Consider the following 18,944-nt stretch of genomic DNA (forward strand, 5'->3'; position numbering starts at 1 on the left):
GTTGAGATTGTATTGCGTGAAGGTGATGTGGCAGATACATTAGATGGAGGTGAAGTTGTATTCAAAGACGGTGAAGTAGCTGACATGTTGAATTGAGGCGAGACGGTGTGAAGAAGGGATGATGTGGCAGATAAATTAGGTGGAGAAGATGTTGCATTCAAAGCAGTGACAGATGATGATGTCACCGAACCAGTGATAGGTGCAACAGTTAATGTTGTTGTCGGGGCTGGTGTTGTCGAGACAACCCCTGTTAGGAAAACAAAATGTTTTAGACACAATAAATTACAGTCTCACATTGTCACGTCATAAAAAAGAATGCAGAAATATAAATACTCATTGGAGCATTTTGACATAAATTCTTTACCTTCAGCACTTCTCTACGTTGTTAATCTACAAAAGCAAATGTACTATGTTTACTGGAAATAAAAATTTTATCCAATCTTACTTGTCACCGTAATTGAAGATGTGTTCACTGGGAGGGAGAAGTTGGAGCTGTTGCTGGACACGGCCTCCACCATAGTGGTAGCCACATCAGTTGGCTCAGGGACTGAACTGATGTTGTTAAACACCAGCACAGTATCTACCACAACTGACCCTTGTCTGTGAAAACATAACATATGACAATTAACATAGTACCATTATCCGAAATTGTCTAATTGTCTAATACAACAGTTTGTTGAATGTAAATTATTATTATTTTAAGAAAATGCACATTTACACACCTGAAGCCTTTAATTTCAGTGCGATTGAAGCTGGATCCATATTTGTTTTTGTAGACATTGTTGAGCTGTGTGACATAAAAGAAAAAAATCACATTGAGATCTTACCAGGCAACTTATAAAACTCTTCAAGCGGAAACAGTTTTAAACATATTGCAATGATAGCGTCCCAATCAAAAAAACATTACACTGAGTCCATGCCCAATTTTATGATTAAACTAAATATAACGTTAACTCACTGCAGTGGTTACTTGATTTGCCAACAATTGGAACTTTGGAGAGGATGTATTCTTCAGGTCCTCTGAAAATTGTTGCTCCAGTTTGAACTCTAATTTGACTTCTGGAACTGGTGGGGCTGCTGTTGTGGTTGTGGTTGGTGCAGCGGTGGATGCTGAAGTGAATGTCATGGGGCTTGAAGGCGCAAAGACAGGAGAGGAAGTTACACTCGGCAGAGGTGATGTGGGAGAAATATTTGTTGTTGAGATATTGGCCGGAGGTGAGGTTATATTGAGGAAAGGTGATGTGACAGATACTTTTGATGGAGGTGACGCTGTATTCAAAGGTGGTGATACAGCTGAGATGTTGGCCGGAGGTGACGTTATATTGAGTGAAGGTGATGTGGCAGATACATTTGATGGTGGTGACGCTGTATTCAAAGGTGGTGATGTAGCTGAGATGTTGGCCGGAGTCGAGGTTGTATTGAGGGAAGGTGATGTGGCAGATACATTTGATGGAGGCGACATTGTGTTCAAAGATGGTGATATAGCTGAGATGTTGGCCGGAGGTGAAGTTATATTGAGGGAAAGTGATGTGGCAGATACATTTGATGGAGGCAACATTGTATGCAAAGATGGTGATGTAACTGAGATGTTGGCTGGAGGTGAGGTTATATTGAGTAAAGGGGATGTGACAGATACATTTGATGGAGGTGACGCTGTATTCAAAGGTGGTGATACAGCTGAGATGTTGGCCGGAGGTGACGTTATATTGAGTGAAGGTGATATGGCAGATACATTGGATGGAGGCGATGCTGTATTCAAAGGTGGAGATGTAGCTGAGATGTTGGCTGAAGGTGAGGTTATATTGAGCGAAGTTGATATGACAGATACATTTGATGGAGGTGACGCTGTATTCAAAGGTGGTGATACAGCTGAGATGCTGGCCGGAGGTGAAGTTATATTGAGGGAAGGTGATGTGGCAGATACATTTGATAGAGGCAACATTGTATGCAAAGATGGTGATGTAACTGAGATGTTGGCTGGAGGTGAGGTTATATTGAGTGAAGGTGATGTGACAGATACTTTTGATGGAGGTGACGCTGTATTCAAAGGTGCTGATACAGCTGAGATGTTGGCCGGAGGTGACGTTATATTGAGTGAAGGTGATGTGGCAGATACATTTGATGGTGGTGACGCTGTATTCAAAGGTGGTGATGTAGCTGAGGTGTTGGCCGGAGTTGAGGTTATATTGAGGGAAGGTGATGTGGCAGATACATTTGATGGAGGCGACATTGTGTTCAAAGATGGTGATATAGCTGAGATGTTGGCCGGAGGTGAAGTTATATTGAGGGAAAGTGATGTGGCAGATACATTTGATGGAGGCAACATTGTATGCAAAGATGGTGATGTAACTGAGATGTTGGCTGGAGGTGAGGTTATATTGAGTGAAGGTGATGTGACAGATACTTTTGATGGAGGTGACGCTGTATTCAAAGGTGGTGATGTAGCTGAGATGTTGGCCGGAGTCGAGGTTATATCGAGGGAAGGTGATGTGGCAGATACATTTGATGGAGGCGACATTGTGTTCAAAGATGGTGATATAGCTGAGATGTTGGCCGGAGGTGAAGTTATATTGAGGGAAAGTGATGTGGAAGATACATTTGATGGAGGCAACATTGTATGCAAAGATGGTGATGTAACTGAGATGTTGGCTGGAGGTGAGGTTATATTGAGTGAAGGTGATGTGACAGATACTTTTGATGGAGGTGACGCTGTATTCAAAGGTGGTGATACAGCTGAGATGTTGGCCGGAGGTGACGTTATATTGATTGAAGGTGATGTGGCAGATACATTTGATTGTGGCGAGGCTGTATTCAAAAGTGGTGATGTAGCTGAGATGTTGGCCGGAGTCGAGGTTATATTGAGGGAAGGTGATGTGGCAGATACATTTGATGGAGGAAACATTGTGTTCAAAGATGGTGATATAGCTGAGATGTTGGCCGGAGGTGAAGTTATATTGAGGGAAAGTGATGTGGCAGATACATTTGATGGAGGCAACATTGTATGCAAAGATGGTGATGTAACTGAGATGTTGGCTGGAGGTGAGGTTATATTGAGTGAAGGTGATGTGACAGATACTTTTGATGGAGGTGACGCTGTATTCAAAGGTGGTGATACAGCTGAGATGTTGGCCGGAGGTGACGTTATATTGAGTGAAGGTGATGTGGCAGATACATTTGATGGTGGTGACGCTGTATTCAAAGGTGGTGATGTAGCTGAGATGTTGGCCGGAGTCGAGGTTGTATTGAGGGAAGGTGATGTGGCAGATACATTTGATGGAGGCGACATTGTGTTCAAAGATGGTGATATAGCTGAGATGTTGGCCGGAGGTGAAGTTATATTGAGGGAAAGTGATGTGGCAGATACATTTGATGGAGGCAACATTGTATGCAAAGATGGTGATGTAACTGAGATGTTGGCTAGAGGTGAGGTTATATTGAGTAAAGGGGATGTGACAGATACATTTGATGGAGGTGACGCTGTATTCAAAGGTGGTGATACAGCTGAGATGTTGGCCGGAGGTGACGTTATATTGAGTGAAGGTGATATGGCAGATACATTGGATGGAGGCGATGCTGTATTCAAAGGTGGAGATGTAGCTGAGATGTTGGCTGAAGGTGAGGTTATATTGAGCGAAGTTGATATGACAGATACATTTGATGGAGGCAACGCTGTATTCAAAGATGGTGATATAGCTGAGATGTTGGCCGGAGGCGAAGTTATATTGAGTGAAGGTGTTGTGACAGATATATCTGATGGAGGTGACGTCGCATTCAAAGATGGTGAAGTAGCTGACCCGTTGAACGGAGGTGAAGTAGCAGTGACAGATGATGTCACATTTCCAGTGGTCAGCACCATAGTTGCAGTTCTTGAATCTTGTGTTGTGGAGACAACCCCTGTCAGAAAACAAATGTTTTACACTCAATTAATGACATCCTCAAATTGATCTGTATTCAGACTTGGATTTTGGTTGCAGTGTTGTTGTAGTCATATTTAAAGTGGGAAGGCATCCTCCCTTGATTGCATTAAAATCTGTTTATGTTGATCTATTGAATTTTACTATTGAGCATAACAGAGTTTTCTAACCCTTTGTTTTCAAGTATTTGATGTTATTGATGTTCCTGGTGCCTGTGCTATCTTTGCAGCATTAAAAGTTGTACTAAACTCTGAATGCCTTGTTATCATGTTTGATGAAACAGAGGTTGCATTTAATTCTGGTTGTTGTGTTGAAGATGAGATTGTGGTGAAATTGTGGTGGAGTTAGGCAATCGGGCTATTAATCAGAAGGTTGCCGGTTCAATTCCCAGCTGTGCCAAATTATGTTGTTTCCTTGGGCAAGGCTTTTCACCTTACTTGCCTCGGTGGGGAATGTCCTTGTACTTACTGTAAGTCACTCTGGATAAGAGCGTCTGCTAAATGACTAAATGTAAATGTATTTGAAGCAAAGGCTGTGTGGAAATCTGGTTGTATTGTGTTTTATGAAGAGATTGTGTTAATATCCAGCTGCTGATAAGAAATCATATTATATTGACATGTCTGATGTTATATTTCCAGTTTAATGTGTTACATTGATTGTTATTTGTTCATATGGTTTTGCAGCAGCGGTCAGAATTGTAGTAGTATTCTGATCAGATGAAGTAACAAGAGTCTTATTTGTTTTGGGATGTTGCTATGTTAAAATGGTGGCTACAATATGGGTGTAGAGATTGATTCATCTAATGCCGTTTAAGCTGGCGATTAAGCTTGTTATTTAGTTTTGTAGTAACATTTTAAGAAACCATCGATAAGAGATCCACGATACACAGATGAGAGAACTTTGCCTAAAGAAGCTTGCCTGTAAATCTATACACAACTTGTAATACTGTATGAGTTTATTTTGTCACAAAAACTATTACCTAGGCGTACTGCCATACCATGTATTATATACACTTGGGACATTTATTTGATCTACTAGATAGACGTACATACATATGTCATACATACACATGAAAAAATATATCTGGATGTCAATGATGAAATTGTGTTATGTTGGGGAATTCATACACCAATTACCTGTTGTTGTGGGATTTGGTGCTGACGTTCTTGCTAGCGCTTTAAAGAGAGAAGTCAAGATTTAGGGCATTTTAAATACAGCCACAATGTATGCTTTATATCTTGATACCTTGATTAGTGCTTTGATTGCAAAAAAGTGCATTACAAATGTAATGTGCATTAAAAATGTAAAACTATTATTATTATTATTACTACAGATACAAACACAAATACATACCAAAATACATGCTTAGACACAACCACTCACAAATACACAAACAGACAGACCTGTTAGCAGGACAAGGATAATGAGTGGTTCCATCCTTTCCGCCAAGTTCACTCTGGTCTCTGTTGACAAACATCATCAGCCCAATTCATGTTTTAAAAATCAACACCTTGGTTAACCTGGATTTCAAACCACAGTGATAGTTTTAGGTTTGTATTTGTGACACCTTAACCTGACTGATCTATACCCCTTTAGTATCACTCCCCCGGTATGGATGGCAAAGGACAGTCAAACAAGATGCAAGTGGTTTTAATTTCCCACAAACAGAAATGCAACTATTATAGGACAGTATTTGTCTCTCGTTCTCAAAGCTGGCCAAACTGGAAGCAGCACCTCTGAAGCCTAAACCAGAATGACGCACATTTAATTCCTTTTCAGTTTTTACCCTCATCATCAGATATGTGTTTTACACTTCCATACCTTTCAACACATATTACTCCTTATTCTTCTTCCAAGTGCTCTTCATCCTTCTTTCTTGGATTTGCCCAATTAGGGTGACGCTATGCTCCACCAACCAAACTATAAAACTTTGCTAATACACCTTTTTTTTTTACATAACCAACGGCAGAAACATTGGAAATACAACTGGTGGGGAGATATTTATATTGTACGTTTTTTTGTTGTGGTTTTACTTTTGTTGTTCTTGTTGTTGGTCCATTTTGAGCTAGATAAAGCCAGACTTTGGGATTCGTGTGATTTTAGCCAGGTGGTCAGAGGTTGTATTGGGAGGTGACTTTGGGCAATGTCACAGTATCTATTGCTCTATCTTTTCTTTCTTCACACTGGCCCGTACTAAGAATCATTCATAAAATTAATACAGTTAACACAGGAAAAATGTGCCCATCCATTAAACCATAATATTTGGTTTAATGAGATGAGTCGTAGGTTGCTCTTTTGTGCCAAATCCTTCATTCAATCTAATGCTACCATATATGATAGCCCAAAATAAAATAATACTTGAGATGGAGACAGATTCTCAACAATAGATATATGCTACTGTCTCTTTGTCCGCCAAATGTGAATTTCAATTAGAAACTATGCTGCATTGAAACCCACACATCTGTCATTACAGAGAGATATCACCATGGTCTATGGTACCTTTTCTGCATCGTCATGCATTTTACATTGAGCATTATCAATTAGACATATTCCTTCCACTGGTGTCTCTTTCACTTAAGATTTATCTGTTCCAGTCAAGTCTCATAAGCAATGCATTCATACAGAGCTCATCTTTAGAGATGTGTACATTGTGTACCTTTCTATTTAACCGGCTCTGATTCTGCAGACATCACACAGAAAATACATAAAAACCAGTTGAGGTTGAAGTACTTGTATGGCATGTACTCTGAGCTCACCAAACCTGCTTTGAAACTGATAAGTCACTACAATGATGACTTTTTGTAATGGATAACACCAGTTAATTCTAACAATGCCCTAAGAAACTTGATTGTGGCTTTTTTTCACATTCTAACCTACAAACTAAACATTTCTGATGGGTAAATATGTTCAGCAAGGCATTGATATTGAATTTGACAACAAAATTATACAATGTAATTGTATTTTTCCCCCAAATATTTGCTTTTATACGTAAGATGTCGATTTGCTCAATAAAAGTTGTTTGCATTGAAATCATTTCTAACTTTGAAGCTTAATTCAATTCCCAGCATACTGTATGTTATAGTATAAAGCTAAAATGTGATATAGTCTTAAATAAAAAAGAAGTTCGGAGCTGATTGCAATTCTTAATATAACACTATTAAATAATGGTTGCTATGTCAAATTGTGAGAAAATAAATGGTAGAAAAGCAAAAAGAAATGGCAGGAGAGCTTTATGTCATTGCACACTCAATGTAACCTATAAACCAACACACCTGATTCTTGGCACATTCTCTAAATCATTTCACAATTGAAATACCTCATTCTTTAATCTGTTTGATCTGCAAATTGTTGAGTTAGCATTTATCAATTTAGATAAATCCATTAATTCATGTCAAGGTGGGTTATTCTCACATCCACCAATATTTGATTAAACCACCCCTTCAGTTAATTTTTCTTTCTGCAATCACAGATATGTGTCAAAAATGGTTATTCCTAGATAATAATTATTATTATCCAGTTATAACACACATACTGGTACAAACTGGAAAGTCCTGTTTAGCACAATGTGGAAAGGCTAAATGATTTTCCGAATTTTCAAATGAAAATGTTAAAATAAACATTTTTTTATATTGTACAGGTTTCAACAAATTGTAATCTAATTGAAATTCCTTATAATATTGTTTCTTACCTGAGAATAAAGTCTGTGTATATGTTTTTAGTATCAGCATCCAGTGACAAAATTGATGCACAATAAAAGTGTTCTGAGGTCTACTCTTCAGTCTCAGATAATCTGAAGTAAGAGAAATGTTCTGGGCCAGGAGCTTTTGAATGGCATGAAAGAATAGCATGTTTGGTTTCATCCAGGTAGGGTCATTTTCCTAACCCGTTAAACTTGTTCCTTTGAACATTACTAGAACATTCATGTGTCTCTTTGTTGTAATACTCCAGCAATCACATGTGCAAGGGAGCAGAGGAGGAGGAGGGGGTGACAAAGGTGTGTTCAGAATCAGAATTAGAAAGGGTTTTATTTGCCACGAAAGTTCGCACAGACACAGAATTTACTTTGGGAGGAAAGTGCATACATTCAACATAAATAGGAATCTTAAATCTTAAATAAGTGGTGTACAAGTCTAACTATACCCAAGGTACAAAGTCCAACTAATACTTAAGGATGTAAATGTTTTTGAATAAAATAAAATATTACATAGCTATAATATACCATATAAAAATACAAAAATACAAATAGGGTAACATAGGTTTGAAGGATGTGATGGATACAGTTATAGGAGAGTGGCATGATCACAGAGCAGACACAAGGAGAAAGTATCCTAGCAATCTCAGACTTGGATCATGGTTGGTTTTAGTTGATCTCAGACCCAGTTTTTGTCAGTTAAACTAAACCCATGCAGTCCTGCTTCTGTAGAAAGAATCACTTAATATTTTCGTACTGTCCTTGAGAGGGCAGAATGCATGCAGACTGCATGCAAAAAGCCTCAAGACGCACTTGTTCCGGGAGTGCAGCGGCACTTAGAAATGCTTGATTGGACTTGATGTTAGTTTCCTCCAGGATCACAATGACTCTTAATGAGAGACTTGTTGCTCTTGTAGGTTAGTTATAACGAAGTTAACTCTTGTACTCTTATACTCGCTGTGAAATATTTTACTGTTGATTGTTCTTCTACAGGTACAGTCTTGCACTTTTTGGGGTTCATGTTGTTTTAATTTGTAACTTGTATGACTGCATGCTCTTATGGGTCTTCCCTTTTGGCACTTGTTTAGTTTTTCACAATGTATGCTTCATGTTTTGGCTGCTTGCAATGTTTGGGACTACCTCGTTTTTATGATCAGTGACCTATGCTCTTTTGTAAAGCTCTCTCTTGGAAGTCGCTTTGGATAAAAGCGTCTGCTAAATGCATAAATGTAAATTTAGTCACTTTCATCAGCTGTCTAGCATCAACTACTTGGTGCATTGTGTCACAGTGTACTAAATAAACTGAATTTAAAAAGCAATAATTATTTATAAATAATGTGGCACATTGTTAGTAAGGAAGTAAGGAAGGAATAGTAGTAAGGAATGCAAACCAACAGTCTCCCATTGTCTCACATTCTCACCAGCCCTTTCCATTTATCAATAGAAGACATGGTAAAGAATGTTCTTTTGACAAACGTCTTAAAGCCTAGGTTTTCACAGTAGGCTTTAGCTTCAAATAACACAACTGATCCCTGAGATAAATTAAGTGTAGCTATAAAAAACACAATGTTGTTTTGACACAGTGTGGGCTGGATGATTTCCTAGCAGCAAACGTCGGGGCACGAGAAACAAAGATGAAACATTTCTTTGTAATTGTACAAAGTGTGAAACTATTTAGGAATGACAGTGAGACACATCTATGACGACACCCCTGGGTAAAGCTATTTCAGCCTGGGGACTTTGTTTCAAGTCACATCATCAGCTTACAAAAGACAACGCAATCAACTGCAGATGCAATTGAACCTCATTGGGTTTTCCCTATAGGCAACTGCATGCATTCACAGGCCAGTATACACATCCTAACACATCATGAGATGCCTTCATACTGTGCCACTTTTCACCATCCCCAGGTCCTCCATACAATTTTTCTGTATTCTTCCCACAGGACAGGGGTGTAGGTGTATTTTCAAATGTGGGCAGGGCAGCTTATTTTTATAATTGAGGATGCGGTCTTTAAATGGGATTTTTATTAATAAAAAGTGGGTGGGACATAACCCACGCATTTATAATGAAATTTACGCCCCTGCCATAGGATGACACAAACTTTGTGTGTGACTTGCGAGCTGTGTTTGAAATTCTGAGAAACAATGCGCAATAAAATTGTTAAATGTTTTTAAAAGACGTATTTATTAACAGGAGGAACAATTGACCACAGACACAACCATCCTTGACACACAAATACACACGTAATAATCTGCAGGTCAGAACAAACATGGAGAGCATCTAAAGTCAACGCCTGTCTCCCATATTTGACACTATAGACAATAACACAAAATCATCTGGCCATGTATCAGATGAAGAGTCTGCGTGTCCCGAATAGCAGTAGCTCAACGGCTTCTGAAGACCAACCCCACTTCACTGACAATGTTTATGTGAAAGCTAATATTGGATTTGCTTTACCAACCATCTCTGAAAGGGAGGGTATTCCTAGATGAATTGATCAATGTTCCTTACATTTTTTTCTTCAATCTGAGTTGAACTGTACACCTACAGTTGAACCTACAACTAGATGTTTTAACTGTCTGCATGTGGGGTAAATGGTGGAACAATTCCTGGACCCAGAAAAACATTTCTCAACTATTCTGTGCATGTAGTCAAAGTATTCTGACACGTTCACTTTCAGCACAACAATGACCCTAAACATACAGCCAAGACACCACAGACAACTCAAATCTTAAGAAATTGTTTTATACCCTTGCCCTGATGGTTCAGAGGTTGCATTACAATTTCTTGTTGTCCATCATTTTGACATGCAGCATCTTACAAATGTTGACATAATCTATTATTCCGGTCATTTAAAATGTATTATGATAAGACATAGGCATAGGCTACTACCGTAAATAGCATTATATTTTTATTCATTCATTTTCATTAATCAAACAAATAATTATTTTGCAGAACAAGCTCATGGAGTGTGCAAAAGATGAATAGGGACATCGACAATGCTGTCACTTTTCAACACCACACAAAGCAGATTAAATAAACTTAAATGCAATGGCAGAGACCACTAAAAACACTGTGGCCATTGTGCGATAACAGGTCATTATGAACGATACAATTTTAGAAAATGTGATCATTACAATTAAAATATAAATAAACTATTTGCAAGAAATTAACAGCATTTTACTCAACTGACTCAATTCCTAAAGTGTTTTCTTTAAGAATGAAATTCTGGCTAGCTAACAGAAGGACATAAATTAATGTGTTTACTAATGCAAAAACTCAAAATAACTAACCGCCATTTTAATGATCAGTTGCATCATGGGCATGGGGTCTGCACTACCTATAATTTCAGGCAACTCTGTGTGTGTGTATCTGCCACTGATTCAAGTTAGAGACATTTTAATCACTGGCTTCATCACAGTTACATGATCTGTAACATGAGGATTCAGGCCTGGTTCTTGGTCGGTTGTGGGTGTCGAAACAAACCGCATCAGGTATAGTAGGACAAGAACACTATTCCTACACTTTAGCCTCCTCAGAAGATGGCTAACAGCCAGCCTATAGGGTAGCCAACATCTGTACCACTAGTAGTAGACTCAGCATTATGGCAGCCATTGATACATTTTTGTGTCTGGGAGGACTTGCTGAAAAAGCGGTGTCAGTTGTATTTGTTTCTGAAATGTCAAACAAGATACAAGATATTTCAGTGTGAGTTTTCTCAATTCAAGTAACAGTTGTCACAATTTAAGATATTTTTCTAGCCTTTTAGAAACATAATTTAAAAAGCCACTAACTCTTAAATTGTTTTAAAGATTTAGTGGCTCCTTAAGATGGATTTCAGTAAATCTGACGTTTGGGATGTCCTTTTTTGTATATAATTTAAGAACATACGCATAAACCTACTCAATCTCAGAAATTCTGTAACAGGTTAAGTTATGCTAATTTGGATACTTCATTCAACATTGAAAACGAGATTAAGAATTTAAATGTTACGTAAATCCTAATGCGATTCAGAAGATAGACAACTATTTGGGACATTTTGCTAACTTCTTTAAATGAATTAATCCAATGGGAATTGTAATGTGCCAATCACAAAATTAATTACAAAGCAGTTCAGGTTTACCCATGTTGTTTTGTTTAATACTTACGAGCACTGATACTCCCACCAACAATGTTTAGGGAAGTTGAATTGTCAGCATGCGCTGCACTCAGAGTCAATTCCACGTTGTTTGCAGTGGGAACTGAAGACTTGTTCTTGAACACGAGAGTCATATCAACAACTACAGATCCACTCCTGTATTCGAAAAGAAAGGGGACTGGATGAATATCACAGATTCACAGTTTTCAGTTAGTGAGTAATGAAAGGCTTTGCTTACGTGAATTTCTGGACGATGGCACGGAGAAAAGAAGCAAATTTCTTCCTGCATATTTTGTTTATCTGCATGGAGACATGATGGAGATAAACACGGTGGATACAATGTAACAATTTAAGGGTCATGTAATGTGTTTTGAAAAATAATTGTGAGCCTAACACTGGAAATTAATGTTTGGAACAATACATGCTGATGATAAAATAAGAGGCATACCTCAGATGTCACAGTGGCAGCAAGATTCTTGTATGCTGCCGACGATGAGTTGGATAAATCTAAATTAAACATCTGATTCAGACTGAATTTAAGACCCAAACTGCCCTCACTTGATGATGGTGGGTTTATTGAAGCAGTGGTACTAATTGATCCTGTGGTAGCAGAAGTTGTTACCACAGTAGGAACGGTTGGAGATGCTGTTGGAACTATTGATGGAGTAGCTGTTGATCCTACTGTTGGTGCAACCGTTGGAGCAGCTGTTGGAGCTGCTGTTGGTGCAGCTGTTGGAGCAGCTGTTGGTGTTGCTGTTGGAGCAGCTGTAGGTGTTGCTGTTGGAGCAGCTGTTGGTGTTGCTGTTGGTGCGGCTGTTTGAGGAGCTGTTGGTGCTGCTGTTGGTCCTACTGTTGCTGCAGCTGTTGGTGTTACTGTTGGTGCAGCTGTTGGTGTTGCTGTTTGTGCAGCTATTGGTGTTGCTGTTGATGTAGCTGTTGGAGGAGCGGTTGGTGCTGCTGTTGGAGTAACAGCTGGTCCTACTGTTGGGGATGCTGTTTGAACTACTGATGGAGTTGTAGTTGGAGCTGCTGTTGGATCTATTGTTGAAGCGGCTACTGTAGCAGCTGTTGCAGCACTGGGTGGTGGTAGTGTTGGCGGAGCTGGTGGAGTAGTGGTTGGCACAGCAGTTGTTGCTACTGTTTCTGCAACCACAGAAAAATACAAACAGAATTGTGTTTAATTATGTCTTGGAATTAATTCAACAACTTATTTTCACAAACTCAAACTAATTATTCACACATGACTGGTATTAAGTGGAAAAGAATAAGTCTTTTATCAAGGTGGTCTTACTTATCGGGAATTATTTGTTACTATGTAGAACTATTTCATTAATATGATTGACCTTCTCCTTAACCAAAGCTAAATTCATGAGAAAGCTCATTAAAAAATAAATGTTTCAAAAATAATTTTATGTCTACAATGGTTGTTGGCGTATGTGAAAAGTTTCCTTTGTTTTCTGATTATTTTGTAACTCTTCCTAATGGTAAAGTCCTCAGATATGAGAAATGTACGGTGGCCCTGAAGTGCAAATGACACCCCCTAATATGAGTACTTCCCCCAAATGAAAATACTCCCCCCCAATATGAGTCAACTCCCCCCAAATCGAATGACTTGTTCACCTCCCCCCAATACAAAAACGCGCTCCCCCAAATGGAAAACGACATTACATTAACTCAAAAACACATTACATTAACTCTGAACGGAAAGGGTAGGTACTACACTTTAGCGCTGATTGGATGCAGTAGGCTAACTGACAAGAAATAAGAAATTGATTTCTTATTACATACTTGTCACCACAATTGAAGATGTGTTCACTGGAAGGGAGAAGTTGGAGCTGTTGCTGGACACGGCCTCCACCATAGTGGTAGCCACATCAGTGGACTCAGGGACTGAACTGATGTTGTTAAACACCAGCACAGAATCTACCACAACTGATCCTTTCCTGGAAAAATTCACATACAACAATAAAACAATTAAAAACAATACAATTAGATGATCTTAACAATCTATTAATGAATGGTTTGGATTGAAAACACTTTAGTTTCAAACCTGAAGCTTTTAACCTTGGTGCGTTTGAACCTGGATCCATACGTTTTTTGAAAAATATAGTCGAGCTGTAAGAAGTCCAAATACATCCCCTTATTATATTGAATTGATAACTATTCAAACTCTTCAAGATGACATATAGTTTGAGACACAAAAAGCAATGGTAATCTCATCCACCAGCTTAAACCTTGAGCCAATTTATAATAAGTGATTTAAGATGAAATAGTGTCTCATTGATCCATTCTTTTCTTTTCTATCGTGATTTAAGATTTTTTGATAAATGTATATTCAATTCATGTCTTTCATGCAACCGTTGATACATTAACAATTGGTAAAACACCATGTTAGTTAAAAAAATATTAAATAAATTAAGTACAACTTACCCCTGAAGTTACTTCATTTTCCAGAAATAGGAATTGTGGGGAGGATGTATTCATCAAGTCTTCTGTGAATATTTTGTCAAGTTTGAACTCCAATTTCACTTCTGGCATAACTTCTGTTGTGGCAGTGGTTAGTGCAGCAGTGGTTGAAGCTGTTGTGGTTGGTGGTGCTGTTGGTAGAGTGGTTAGTAATGCTGTTGATGGTGCTGTTGGAGTAGTGGATGCGTCAGTGTTTGGTGTAGCAGTTGTTCTTGCAATTGTTGGAGCAGTGGATGGGTCATTGGTTGGTGTAGAAGTTTTTGGTGCATCTGTTGTTGCAGTGGTTGGTGGTGCCGTTAGTGCGGTGGTCTGTTGACCTGTTGGTGGAGCTGTTAGTGCAGTGTTTGGTGCAGCAACTGGAATAGTGGATGGGTCAGCAGTTGGTGTAGCGGTTGTTGGTGAACCTGTCGCTGCAGTGGTTGGTGGTGCTGTTGGTAGAGTGGACGGTGGTGCTGTTAGTGCAGTTGTTGGTACACTTATTGGAGCAGTGGTTGGTGGTGCTGTTGGTGGTGCTGTTGGAGTAGTGGATGGGTCAGTGTTTGGAGTATCTGTTGTTGCAGTGGGTTTTTGAGCTGTTGGTGCAGTGGTTTGTTGAGCTGTTGGTGGTGCTGTCGGTGCAGTGGTTTGTTGAGCTGTTAGTGGTGCTGTTGGTGCAGTGGTTGGTGCAGCAACTGGATTAGTGGATGGGTCAGCGGTTGGTGCGGCTGTTGGTGCAGTGGTTGGTTGAGCTGTTGGTGATGCTGTTGGTGCAGTGGTTGGTTGAGCTGTTGGTGGTGCTGTTGGTGCAGTGGTTGGTGCAGCTACTGGAGTAGATGGGTCATTAGTTGGTGTAGTAGTGGTTGGTGCTGCTGTTGTTACAGCAAAACCTGGAGTAGTGGATTGGTCAGTGTTTGGAGTATCTGTTGTTGCAGTGGTTTGTTGAGCTGTTGGTGGGGCTGTCGGTGCAGTGGTTGGTGCAGCGACTGGAGTAGTGGATGGGTCAGCGGTTGGTGCGGCTGTTGGTGCAGTGGTTGGTTGAGCTGTTGGTGGGGCTGTTGGTGCAGTGGTTGGTGCAGTGGTTGGTTGAGCTGTTGGTGGTGCTGTTGATGCAGTGGTTGGTGCAGCTGTTGGTGCATTGGTTGGTTGAGCTGTTGGTGGCGCTGTAGGTGCAGTGGTTGGTGCAGCTACTGGAGTAGATGGGTCATTGGTTGGTGTAGCAGTGGTTGGTGCTGCTGTTGCTACAGCAAAACCTGGAAGATTAGCATTTTTATGTTATAGACTTAATTGACTACACGTAAGAAATCAACAGATTCTGAGATTATGCATGGTACTGTATTGGAAAAGCATGGTTAAATCTAGGATGTGATCCAAAACAATGTTGAAAGCATCTTATGTTGAATAAATTAACATTCTCTGGCAGCAGCTCTGGAGGACATTCCTGCAGTCCACATACCCATGTAACACTCTCCTTTAAAACTAGTTGTGAACACATTTTTGAGTGGCCTTTTATTGTCTAACAGAAGGTGCACTTATGTAATGATAGCCCACACCTTACCTTGGCAATGCAACATGCTCAGAAACAGAAATGTCAACAAATTTGACAACATAATAATTACCCATAGTTATGTTAGATGGTAATTCTGTGGTATTTGTTGCTGATGTTCCTGCAAGTCCTAAAAAACGAAATATGTGAAGGTTTAGGGCATTTTAAGTATATCTATAATCTTTACACCAATATAACACCATGCTTCAAACACACACAAAACACATACACAAATAGTGTGTGTGTATTTCTTACATGCGTACACACACAGCCACACACATAGAAACAGACCTGCTAACAGGAAAAGGATGAAGACTGGTTCCATCCTGTCCACTCTGGTCTCTGTGTAGATATCATTAGCACAATACATTTTCTTAAAAGCATCAACTTGCACACAGTTGAATTATGCCTGGGCTTTAAGACTGGGCTTTTGTGTAAACATACAATTATTTTTACAAATATATTATAGAGATGTTATATAAGCTCCTTAAGTAGTATAATTCAGCGTTTATACTATTGGTTATAAATGTAATCAACACAACATGGGTAAACAGGAGGATGGTTCCTAACGCAGTGCGTGTCGTTTATTTTTGTAGCTGGAAAAGCCAAAGCAAAAGTATCAAAGGGCAAGGAAAAATAAATCAGTCAATCAGGCTGAATAAGGCTGATTATTACGGCCGATATGTACCAAGAGCAAAGGTACAGGCAAAAAAACTCTTGAACCATATTATGATTGTTTAATCATCCCAGGATGAGTAACAAATTGAAAAGAGTTCAAACTAGAGTAAAACTATCTAGTCTTGTCAACTGCTATCAGTTATCAAATTTATTTAAAAAGAGCTTGACTGTTGATGCTACATTCAAATAAAAAAACTGCTTTTGACTGAAGGTTAGCTGTCTCCTTTAAACACTTGTATTACTTACCAGAGAATGTAGCCCTCAGATGATTTGAAGTATCTGCCTCCAATGATGAGTGGGTGCTCACTAACCACATGTAGTCTACTTCTTGAGTTCTGAGGTGAAATGAATTAAAAGCTGCTTTTTATGACAGAGATGTAAAAGAATGACAGCTTTGGAACTGGTCTGCCGTCTTTTATCTCGCAAAACTGGTTACCCAAAGGTACCCTTTTTAAATAAATTACAATTCATGCCATGCAGTCCTAATTTAAAGGACAATTGGGTGAGATGGCAGGGGGCAGTGGTTCGGGGGTGATTCAGGAGTGTTGGGCTAGGTATCTGCAGGCTAGGTGTTGTAATTCAGATCATGGGAATACGACACACAAGCTTCCATTGACTCCAATCTGTCCATCTTTGACGCAGTGTCTCAACACTTAATTGAAACCGACACCATCTTGCCATAAAATGCATAGTGGAGACCACTTTTTTGTTTGGTTTGACACAATTTACTTGTGATGAGGCTGAGGGGGTAAAATGCCAAACTCTACGCAAGGGAATGTCATATATGTATGTGTAAACAGGGGTCTACCTATCTCCCAATCTGAGAGGATCTCGCAGAGCATGTCAATGTGTTGGCTATAGGTAGAACAGCTCCTCCTCTGACCACACTGTATAACCCTGTGCTTCCTCCCAGGGATTCCGAGGCCCAGTCTCTCCCGGGCGTTACGAGTGCAACTCCGACCCCGAGAACGACAATATCAAAAAGGTACGATGGATGCCTTTCTGCCTACTCTAATGAGTAGATCGGATCCAGAGCCTGAGTTTACCTTTACTCAGAGACTGAGCATTCACACCTTGATATGCATGTCTTGCACACACGTTTTCCAATCTCCAGGCTACTAATGACCTCTGTCTCTCTCTCTCTCTCTCTCTCTCTCTCTCTCTCTCTCTCTCTCTCTCGCTCTCTCTTTCTCACACACACACCTTATAGACCGCTCATGTGATGTCTCTTCAGTATTACAGTGGTTTGTTCTGTATATGTCTTATAAGATACAATCTTAACCTTAACCCTAACCTGTCTTACAGCAATTAGATTACACTGACAACACACACCAGTACTTTTAACTGATCCAAACCACTGCTCGACAGTAAAACATAGGTGGAGCTGTGATTGTATGTTATTCAGCATCTGTTAATTCTGGTCTAGTGAAATGAACAGTGCTGGCAACGTTTCAATGACTTACTGTTAAAGGAACTCCAACCTGTTCTCTCTCTGGGACACCACGCCTCTATGTCTCTCTTTCCTCATCGTTTTATCTTTATCTCCATTGTTCCTGCTCGCCACCACCTTCTGAATCTGTGGGCCATATCACAGGTGGAGGAGAGAGAAGAGCGCGCTCTACTGGGCCTTAAACAATACTTGCAATGGGATGCTGCTGAACCAGGTCAGATCTGATGATTGATAGGCTCAGCCCGCAATCTGGGCTATGGAGGGAATGTGACTCGTAAGGCAGGGGGTTTCATACAATGAGTCAGACAGTCAGGTGCTCTGAATTTCCCATGGACTTCAGGCATGTTACAGGGCTACTACACCCATTCCACAATGTACTCCTTACTCTTATACATGCAGTGGTTGGAAGGTAGGATGTCAATATTTTGCAAAGTGTTTTGCTTGCTAAAATACAAAACCACAGACATGACAGGAAGTTGTTATGTTATCCCTTGTTGAACCATACCAACTCAAATCAAATGTATTTGTATAGCCATTTTTACAAGCAATACCACAGGAACTCGCTGTTCGACATTCAAATCAATACATAATTAGACCACATAATATTCTGTATGTAATATTCAGTAATTCAGATATGTTAAAAGCAGTTCCTTTTCAATGTCAGTTTGTCAACCAAATTCATAACTACCAAGTGAAGAACCATTCAGTTTAAATGACCTGAAAGGTATTTCTGCTGTACAACCAGTAACGTGTTTTATAAAGTCTCTTACGTCTCAATGTAAAATTAATCGTTTTTTTGTGCATTAGGGTTGTATTAGGGTTAGGGTAAGGGTTAGGGTTAGGCGCTTCTAAAAACATTAGGTGTGTTCAACTTCATGCAACACCGGCGTCGCCTGCAACTGCCTGCAGCCGGGCTGACTTGAAGCAGCCAATGGCATTCTCAGCTTCAAGAGAGCCGGCGCTGCATTTAGCATTTAGTCTAAACTGCCCAAAGGCATGTGCTTCTACCAGTTCTAAACACCCCGTGACTGTTGTGCTGAAGGGCATCCTGTTAATCCACTTCGCAAGCAGGAAGGGGAGGT

General features: G+C 39.7%; 2 protein-coding genes and 1 long non-coding RNA gene across 4 annotated transcripts; 1 reads left to right on the forward strand and 2 right to left on the reverse strand.

Moving 5' to 3' along the window:
* LOC124484411 lies at positions 1–7,837 on the reverse strand. The gene is made up of 8 exons (XM_047045314.1): positions 7,826–7,837; positions 7,603–7,682; positions 5,318–5,377; positions 5,051–5,089; positions 959–3,894; positions 723–787; positions 446–600; positions 1–247 (listed from the first exon to the last, which is right to left on the reverse strand). Exons 1-6 carry the CDS (start codon positions 7,835–7,837, stop codon positions 738–740), a joined length of 3,177 nt encoding a protein of 1,058 aa, XP_046901270.1. The 3' UTR covers positions 1–247; positions 446–600; positions 723–737.
* Positions 7,838–8,419: 582 nt separating this feature from the next.
* Positions 8,420–18,093, forward strand: LOC124483937. Of its 2 annotated transcripts, none has more exons than XR_006957930.1 (3): positions 8,420–8,522; positions 17,326–17,397; positions 18,007–18,093. It is a non-coding gene; the product is annotated as an uncharacterized LOC124483937 (long non-coding RNA). The 2 variants fall into 2 exon arrangements; XR_006957931.1 differs by lacking the exon at positions 8,420–8,522 and adding an exon at positions 8,556–8,598.
* On the reverse strand, positions 9,787–16,747 carry LOC124483868 (mucin-5AC-like). Its single transcript, XM_047044450.1, has 10 exons — positions 16,659–16,747; positions 16,026–16,076; positions 15,808–15,864; positions 14,177–15,441; positions 13,797–13,861; positions 13,535–13,689; positions 12,195–12,889; positions 11,985–12,046; positions 11,757–11,902; positions 9,787–11,282 (listed from the first exon to the last, which is right to left on the reverse strand). The coding sequence occupies exons 1-10, from the start codon at positions 16,726–16,728 to the stop codon at positions 11,167–11,169; spliced, it is 2,682 nt and encodes an 893-aa protein (XP_046900406.1). The 5' UTR covers positions 16,729–16,747; the 3' UTR covers positions 9,787–11,166.
* Positions 18,094–18,944: the final 851 nt, after the last annotated feature.

Source organism: Hypomesus transpacificus, chromosome 22 (genome assembly GCF_021917145.1).
Source record: "Hypomesus transpacificus isolate Combined female chromosome 22, fHypTra1, whole genome shotgun sequence".
NCBI lineage: Eukaryota > Metazoa > Chordata > Actinopteri > Osmeriformes > Osmeridae > Hypomesus > Hypomesus transpacificus.

What these genes read in the sequence shown, in the direction of transcription:
- LOC124483868 (XM_047044450.1), bottom strand. Translation starts at nt 16,728, where the DNA reads ATGTGGTTAGTGAGCACCCACTCATCATTGGAGGCAGATACTTCAAAT. An exon ending in AAAATGAAGTAACTTCAGGG is followed by an intron (nt 13,862 to 14,176) that starts GTAAGTTGTACT and finishes GACTTCTTACAG; the next exon opens with CTCGACTATATTTTTCAAAA. An exon ending in CTGCCACTGTGACATCTGAG is followed by an intron (nt 12,047 to 12,194) that starts GTATGCCTCTTA and finishes GTCTCCATGCAG; the next exon opens with ATAAACAAAATATGCAGGAA.
- LOC124484411 (XM_047045314.1), bottom strand. An exon ending in TACACAGACTTTATTCTCAG is followed by an intron (nt 5,378 to 7,602) that starts GTAAGAAACAAT and finishes GTTTGTCAACAG; the next exon opens with AGACCAGAGTGAACTTGGCG. An exon ending in ACCAAATCCCACAACAACAG is followed by an intron (nt 3,895 to 5,050) that starts GTAATTGGTGTA and finishes GTTTTCTGACAG; the next exon opens with GGGTTGTCTCCACAACACAA.